Source organism: Durio zibethinus, chromosome 19 (assembly GCF_047325235.1).
Source record: "Durio zibethinus cultivar Kanyao isolate XHJ-2024 chromosome 19, ASM4732523v1, whole genome shotgun sequence".
NCBI classification, from domain to species: domain Eukaryota; kingdom Viridiplantae; phylum Streptophyta; class Magnoliopsida; order Malvales; family Malvaceae; genus Durio; species Durio zibethinus.
This window is the reverse complement of record NC_143180.1, coordinates 14413865-14422418: the sequence shown is the minus strand read 5'-3', so window position 1 is coordinate 14422418 and position 8554 is coordinate 14413865. Positions and strand designations below refer to the sequence as shown.

The window sequence follows — 8554 nt, the reverse complement described above, 5'->3', positions numbered from 1 at the left end:
CAAATATGTTTTTCATTTAGTAACTACATTTATTTTAAAAAAGTCAATTTTTAAAATAAAATTTAATTGGTTAAGTTTCAACGGTTAGATTTTTTTGCATTTTAAATTTAAAACCCACTGTCTTCAGCCATTCTTATCATCATTTCAATTTTCTTTCTCTCAAATTTAGGTTTTTCGTTTTTGGATTCCCTTTCGGCTTGGAATATAGATTATTGTCGATAATATTGATATCAAACAAGTAATGAGTCGATTCAACTTTCCTTGAGATTGGGCATCAAGATTAGGTTGGGAAATTAGGGTTCTTGATCTAATAAGAGGGAAATTAATTCCTTTGAGGGGAAGGAATTTTTCTCGGGCATTAGTCAATCCAAACAAAGTAGAGAATTAGTTGGTGGAGGACAAATTGAAATGTGAGGAATTTGGAGACCTTCTGAAGGTTTGATTTCTACCATCTTAATTTTATTTAAATTTTTTTACTTCAAATAATGCCCGATTTGATTTTTTTCTATTTTTTTCTGATGATAAAATGTGTTCTCGTTATAGACTGTAGATAATGATATTGCTAGTGTAAGCTGTTTTATTATGTCTTAGCTGTTAGTCATATTAATTTGATTTTCTGTTTGGTATTTTTTTTTAATGAGCTCCAAATGGTACCTTGGGATGTTCTATTCATTATATTTACTCTGGATTTCTTCTTCTCTTATTTATAGAATCACATGATGCAAATCCAACGAAAACCTTACTTTTTTGTAGAGCTATCAAGCTTTCTCCCTTTTTCTAGAGAGAGAAGGGGCGGCTATTTTTACAAATACTCTTGTAGGGATCTTGTTTTTCTTGATGGCTTGATAAGAAATTATGTGACAAAAATCTATTGATGTGCTTCTACAATAGACACAGTCCATTCGATGGCTTGTGATATTCTTAAATAATCTAGAAATAGATAGTTGTGGTATTATGCTGAAATACTTCATTGATGTCTTGATGTGACAATAGTAAGAACTCTAGGTGGTTAAAATTATGCTTTCATATGCTTCACCACTAGAGAGTTGACATGGTGGCTAATTCTTTTATTAGTGGCTGTCTTTATCTCATTCTTTTAGTTAAACTGACTTTCCTATATAAAAACCTTTTGGCGATGGGCCAGGTTATGGCATGATTGAAATAAAGTGTCAAACTTTAGAGCTTTTGGAATTTGACTCATGTAGTGAGGATGTATTTAAATTGTTTTCTTCCTGTAACCCACATTTGTTATGTATTCATTCATGAGAATTGTAATTATTGCTGTTACAATGTGCATCATTATTGCTAATAAATGCTACTTCCTTTATGATGTGTGATGAATGTTCTAGGACTTATATTAAAACTTTGTTTTCTCAATTTTTAGAGGATACCACTTGATTTACTGCAAGGAAACAGATTTCGTAAAGCGGCAATTGATTGCATTAAGCCTCTTCTAACCTTTATATCCAGGTGAGATTTTTTTTTTTTTGTATTAGTTTGACTGGTGTTTTTTAGTTTGACTAGCTATTGTTTCTTGATCTTTTGGAGAAGTTCTTGGAATTTTCTTGAAGCTGGGTCTATGTGTATATTATTTACTTCTCTTTGGTGACAGAGTCGGATACTGAGACATGTTGGTGATTTGGTAGCTGTGGCTTCATTGACAGATGAAGTTAGGTGTATGGATCTTGCAGATCGCTATATAAACAGTTAATCTATGAAGCGAATGTTGCAGTCTGATCAGGTTCTAAGGCTTCCCCACTTCATCTTTTGTCATGGTTAATATTTGTCACTAAATTTCTTTTGGTATTATTGTACTGTTCACAAACTTTTTCTACTTTTGAAGGTGGCTTTGGCAGGAAAAACTGTTGTTTTGTTCACGAAAGATGGGGGCCAGCACAACAATCTTCATGACATGCAGTGCATGTGGTCTGTTTTTGTTTATTACCTTCCACATGTTGTTGTCTCTGATTATAATTTGGGTACACCTACTGAGTGTTATCCATCTTTTGAAGGTATGAACTTGCTTCTGATGAAAGTTACTTTCGACATGGTGATTTTGGACGGGCCCTGGAAAAATTTATAGTTGTGGAGAAGCACTATGCTGATATTACTGAAGATCAATTTGATTTCCATTCTTATTGTTTGCGGAAAATGACACCACGTGCATATGTTGGAAAGCTAAAATTTAAAGATTGGTCGCATTCACATGCTTATTTTCACAAAGTAGCAGCTGGAGCCATTAGGTGAACATTTTTGTTAAGATCTGCAGCCTTTTCAATGATTTGCAATAGACTTATTCTGTTTGGTGGCCTGTACGTGTAAAATGCTATGCAAGCTCTGTTGTCTACTTGTCTGGGTGCTTTTAGCGTCTGTCACCTATTGTTGATCAACACATGCATGTGATGCTTTATTTTTGTTAGGATCTGCAGCCTTTTCAATGATTTGCAATAGACTTATTCTGTTTGGTTGTGGCCTGTACGTGTACAATGCTATGCAAGCTCTGTTGTCTACTTGTCTGGGTGCTTTTAGCGTCTGTCACCTATTGTTGATCAACACATGCATGTGATGCTTCATTTTGGGTTAGATTCCTCTTTGCCTCCCTCTTTTTCCCTTTGTCTTTTGGGGAATGGGGGATTATTGCATACATATATGTTGCATTAATCATACGTTGCAATGATGTGCTGTCTGAACCTTGCTTTCAAAGCATGAAAAACTTCCTAAAGGTAACTGTTGTTCATTACTTACCCTTGCACAACTATTCATTTGTTAATAATTAGACACTCCCATTATGATATCCTATCTAATTGAAGACTCTTCTAGCAGCCCCTCCATTAATAGGAGAGGGGATATCATATCAAGATTTCTGATTCCCCTCCCCTACTCTAATTTTTCCTTGAATCCTAGACGTAAGGATTTACAACATTTTTGAAGACAAAACCTTGCTAAGTTTATAATCAAGAAAGTATCAAGAGTCCTTTTCTTGCACTTGTTTTTGCTAGAGAAAATATTTTGAGTCATATGAGCAAAGCAGAATATAGGGTTCCAAGTTTTTTGTTGATCAAGCAACAACCTGATTTGAATTGGGGAATAAGGGATTTGCAATCCCCCGCCTTACTGGTTAGCCATGTCACCAAAGGTTAGAAACCAAAAAGAATGAGTGTATCCCCTTTATAACTTTAGTTATAGATTGGATCCATACCTTCAATTAGTTATAGTATCTCAAGTAAAAAAATTAGTATTGTTCTTTTTTTCTTTCAATAAAAAAATTCTTAATTTGATTTATATTATAATGTAATAATATAACAACAATTATGAGTCTAGGTAAACCCCATAACGAAAGTTATTGCACGGCAACAAAAAGTTCAACCCAACAATGAAAAGCAGCTTGAGATTTTTGTTCTTTTCATCCCTATGCCATTATGAAAAATTTTATCTTTACGAGTACCCATTTGCATGTTCATTGATTTATGATTTGGGTGAGTGTTTTTTGATTTCATTTTGTGTCTTTTGTCATCTATTGTCTTGCTTATAAGTAGTCCAGTTTAAGGGTACCCATTTGCCTGTGCTGCTAGTTCATACATTTGAAGATTTTATCTTGGTTAATGAGGAGGTCAAATAATTTGATAGAATTTCAAGCTATTGCTATTGGAAATTACCTTCTGCAGATGTTTAGCTCAAAAATCAGATTGATTTAGTTAGATATATGAGGGTTGATTAGGAGACACTGTCTGGTGTAATATAAAAGATTTTGGCTGAGGGGCTTAAATGAGCAAGTTCAAGTCCTGAAAGTAGCCTCATTGTGTAAAAAATGATGAATCCTAAAGGCTAGGAACATTTTTCAAATGACTCTTCTTGGTTTCTCATCCTTCATTGGCAGGATTGAGGCTGAGTAATGATCCTCTTTATAAGGGAAGATTACTCAAAAGGCTGTTTAGAAAGCATTCTCCAAATTGCTATAAAAACCAACCATCATAGCAAAACGGCAATGTCTGTGTTTCTTCATTTTTGGGTTCTTCCACACACTGAAATAACCTTTGCATATCAACAGGAGTTGACCTCAATCTCTGGACCTTGTGATCCTTTATGTTGAGTTGATGAAGCTAGCTCGTTAGATTTTGAAGTTACTTACCAGCCAAAGACTAATTTGTTGAAAACTATTGGTGTTTTCACAGCAGCTTTAATAGGGACTATGGCAATTAACCTATCATGGGTTACCAACATCCAGGTTATCTTTAATTTCTTGTGCAATCCTTTCTTTGTAGGTTGTAATCATTTTTTCATCTTTGACCAATATTTTTTATATTCTTGTATTATGCACAGAAGCCTTTCTTAATTTGATCTAATTTCATAATGCATATTTCTATGGCATTGTTTTTTGTAATAGGATATGCAGGCATTATCTTTGAAGAATTTCTAGCCTTCAATAAAAGTGGAATAGATTGTTGATGGCTGTGAGTTTATGGGTGGTAAGGAGAATAGGGGTAAGAATGATTCTCAGATGTTTAGGATTGGACCGTGTTTTTCTGCTGTCCCTCTTCTTGTAGTTTGCATCATATTTATCATTCTCATAAATTGGGATGAAAACACAAAATTCTGTTGCGTATTGGATGCTTTATTCGGTACTATGTCAGGTTTCAACCTGTTTCTCTCATGTTCATTGGTGGTGGCCTCATGACCCGGTATTCATTCAAGAGTTAATGAAATACAGGATGCTTGGGCTCTAAACTTATTTCCTGATCTACTAGTTTTATTGGTCTATGTTTTTTGGTGAGCAATGGCTTGTCTTTTAATGAAGTGATCATTGCAATTTAATATCCTTTATTTTTAATTTATGTTTGAGCCCACTTCCCATTTAAAGGAGGGAGCATCTCCAATTTAAACCAATTCCAAGGAACTACCCTAGTAATGAATTAGGATAGCAAAACTAGGTACTTACCCCCATGGTCAATTGGGAGAGCCAAAGTTTGTGTTTGTGTGTGGCTTGTTACCATCACTAGGAATTCTGCAAATGGTTACTATGACTATCTCCCTTTATTAATGGAATTCTATGGTCTACTTATGCTGATGCATCTGACTTCTGTACGAAAATTTTTTTTTATCATTTTCTTATTTATTTCCGCCTTTATCTGTTAATACTTGTGTAATAATGCTTGGGCCATTCACATTTGTAGGCTCCTTCAACTGATTTAGCTGTTTTAGAGCTGAAACATGCATCTGCTGATCGTTTTTTCTTGCTTGGTGCAATGACCATTGTAGAGATAGTTGATGCCCCTCAAGGATTTGAGCTGGTTACTGACAATATAACCACTCTAAAGCCACGGACTCCGCTTTGGGTGGTGAGTTGATTTCTTTCGGCTATAGTCATACTGACAATTTTATCATTAATGGTTCATATATGAATCTAATTGAGAGTTCAATTGCACATTGAAGCATACCCTGTGGCCTAATTTACCCACCGACCGTGAAATTTGTCTAGTGGGTATAAACCAATGATGTAGATGATTAAAACTGATAAGATGGATTCAGAAGAATCTTAAATGTGCATACTTATGTGTCATGGCTAAAGTTATTAACCTGCCGAAGAAAATTGGAGAAAGGATAAAAAAAAATGCAAAAGTTATGTTAAAGTATTCATTAGTTGCTTTTCATGATTCAAGTCCAATCTCACATCCTGGAAATTAAAAAATTAAGCTCTTAAAATTTTTAAATCTTGGCCCATTCATGTCCCAAACCAGTGCAGTAGAAGAGCCTTTGTAGTTAATTTTCAATTATAAGATAAAGATTTGATGTTGCAACTTAATCAAAAAGACCTTAATTATGTCTTACCTTGAAGAATAAAGCAGACGATGGCCTTTAGTATTTGCCCTAAGCCTTAATTGTAAATATTCTTGTTTGATTAAAATCTCTTTTAGCATTTGCCAATCAATAGATGTTAGTATTTTGGATTTTTTTGATGGTATAGGATTTTTGTAATTATCATTGAGAAACTACTTTTTTAGGAAGATCAATTATCATTTAATGTTTTGCTCATAGAAATCTATTAATTTTTGCATTAATGATACTAAAATGGAGAGAGGTTATCTAGGTGAGTACAGATACCAATATTTTCATCATGTTTATTTATGGCATTGGTTGTAAAGTAGTGGGATATTCACAGAACAAATGTAATTTTTTTAATGGATTTTTCTTTTTGGTTCCAAAGGAACTTATCGAGGCTACTGCTTTGCGATACCATATGTTGAATGATATGCCACTTCAAAAGAAAGCTTACCTCGTTTCATATTGTATTCTCTAAAACTCTAAATACGTGTCTTTTTCGTCTTTCATTAGATGTGTGTTCTCATTGAGTTTTTCTTATGTTATGTAATGATTATTCATTGAGAAAGTAAGTTAATGTTGTCTTAAGGTTAGGGTTAGTCTAAATTTCCATGGTTGTGTAGCATTTAAGGATTAAAAATTTATGTGGCTGTGTGTATGGGAGTTTTCCTGTTGTTTTTCTCCTTGTGTGCTTCAAGCAGTGAATTCAATTTCTGTGCCTCTTGTGTGTGTAGGTATGTGTTTAGGGAGGTTTTTATTTTGTTGGTTTCACTCTATTTGTTACAGGGCAGATTGGTTTACTAGGTTCAATTTATGTAATTTAATTTTGACATGCATTGTGCTTGAATGCTTGAAAGGAAGATTATTTCCTTTTGCTGGATTCTTTGAAACTCTAAATATATGTTGTCATAGGCTCTCAGTTGGTGTCTTTTTCATTGAGATTGTCTCTAGATTCTTCTTGTGTCATTTTTAAATTTTTACATAAATTAGGGCTTTGTAACTTTACTTTGGAAAATTCCTTGGGTTGTTCTTCCTTTAGTGTGGTTTGTGATTCGTTGGTCTCTATGAAACTTATGCGCTATGTGCTCCAAGAACGACTTGCAGTGTAGGGGGAATTAAGGATTCTAAAGTTGTATGTGTGTAGGATTTAAGGATTAAAAATTTGTGTGGCTGTGTATGGGAGTTTCCTTGTTTTTCTCTTTGTGTGTTCTAAGCTAATGGCTTGCATGATTAGCTGAATTCAATTTCTATGCCTGATGTGTGTGTAGGTGTATTTTGGGAGTTTTTTGTTTTGTTGATTTCACTCTGTTACAGAACAGGTTGGTTTGTTGGGTTCAATTTTTGAAACTTAATTTTGACATGCATTGTGGTCAAATGTTTAAAAGGAAGATTATTTCCTTTTGCTGGATTCTTTGAAACTCTAAATATATGTATGAGAGTTTCCTTGTTGCTTTGTAGTGTAGGGGGAATTAAGGATTCTAAATTTCTATGGTTGTGTAGCATTTAAGGATTAAAAATTTATGTGGCTGTGTGTATGGCAGTTTCCCTGTTGTTTTTCTCCTTGTGTGCTTCAAGCAGTGAATTCAATTTCTGTGCCTCTTGTGTGTGTAGGTATGTGTTTAGGGAGGGTTTTATTTTGTTGGTTTCACTCTATTTGTTACAGGACAGATTGGTTTGCTAGTTTCAATTTCTGTAATTTAATTTTGACATGCATTGTGGTTGAATGCTTGAAAGGAAGATTATTTCCTTTTGCTGGATTCTTTGAAACTCTAAATATATGTTGTCATAGGCTCTCAGTTGGTGTCTTTTTCATTGAGATTGTCTCTGGATTCTTCTTGTGTCATTTTTAAATTTTTACATAAATTAGGGCTTTGTAACTTTACTTTGGAAAACTCCTTGGGTTGTTCTTCCTTTAGAGTGGTTTGTGATTCATTGGTCTCTATGAAACTTATGTGCGATGTGCTCCGAGAATGACTTGCAGTGTAAGGAGAATTAAGGATTCTAAAGTAGTATGTGTGTAGGATTTAAGGATTAAAAATTTGTGTGGCTGTGTATGGGAGTTTCCTTGTTTTTCTCTTTGTGTGCTCTAAGCTAATGGCTTGCATGATTAGCTGAATTCAATTTCTGTGCCTGATGTGTGTGTAGGTGTATTTTGGGAGTTTTTTGTTTTGTTGATTTCACTCTGTTTGTTACAGAACAGGTTGGTTCGTTGGGTTCAATTTTTGAAACTTAATTTTGACATGCATTGTGGTCAAATGTTTAAAAGGAAGATTATTTCCTTTTGCTGGATTCTTTGAAACTCTAAATATATGTATGAGAGTTTCCTTGTTGCTTTGTAGTGTAGGGGGAATTAAGGATTCTAAATTTCTATGGTTGTGTAGCATTTAAGGATTAAAAATTTATGTGGCTGTGTGTATGGGAGTTTCCCTATTATTTTTCTCCTTGTGTGCTTTAAGCAGTGAATTCAATTTTTGTGCCTCATGTGTTCGTAGGTATGTGTTTAGGGAGGTTTTTATTTTGTTGGTTTCACTTTATTTGTTACAGGGCAGATTGGTTTGCTAGGTTCAATTTCTGTAATTTAATTTTGACATGCATTGTGGTTGAATGCTTGAAAGGAAGATTATTTCCTTTTGTTGGATTCTTTGAAACTCTAAATATATGTTGTCATAGGCTCTCAGTTGGTGTCTTTCTCATTGAGATTGTCTCTGGATTCTTCTTGTGTCATTTTTAAATTTTT

The 8554-nt window shown here is 34.1% G+C and overlaps 1 protein-coding gene across 2 annotated transcripts; it reads left to right on the top strand.

Annotated features, from left to right (window-relative positions):
* The first annotated feature begins 72 nt into the window (after positions 1-72).
* Positions 73-8270, top strand: LOC149513448 (N-terminal acetyltransferase A complex auxiliary subunit NAA15-like). Of its 2 annotated transcripts, XM_089748575.1 has the most exons (6): positions 73-436; positions 1385-1470; positions 1613-1741; positions 1844-1926; positions 2013-2243; positions 5172-8270. In XM_089748575.1, the coding sequence occupies exons 3-6, from the start codon at positions 1715-1717 to the stop codon at positions 5188-5190; spliced, it is 360 nt and encodes a 119-aa protein (XP_089604701.1). In that variant the 5' UTR covers positions 73-436; positions 1385-1470; positions 1613-1714; the 3' UTR covers positions 5191-8270. The 2 variants fall into 2 exon arrangements, with proteins under 2 accessions (XP_089604701.1, XP_089604702.1); XM_089748576.1 differs by lacking the exon at positions 5172-8270 and having other exon boundaries at positions 78-436; positions 2013-3205.
* Positions 8271-8554: the final 284 nt, after the last annotated feature.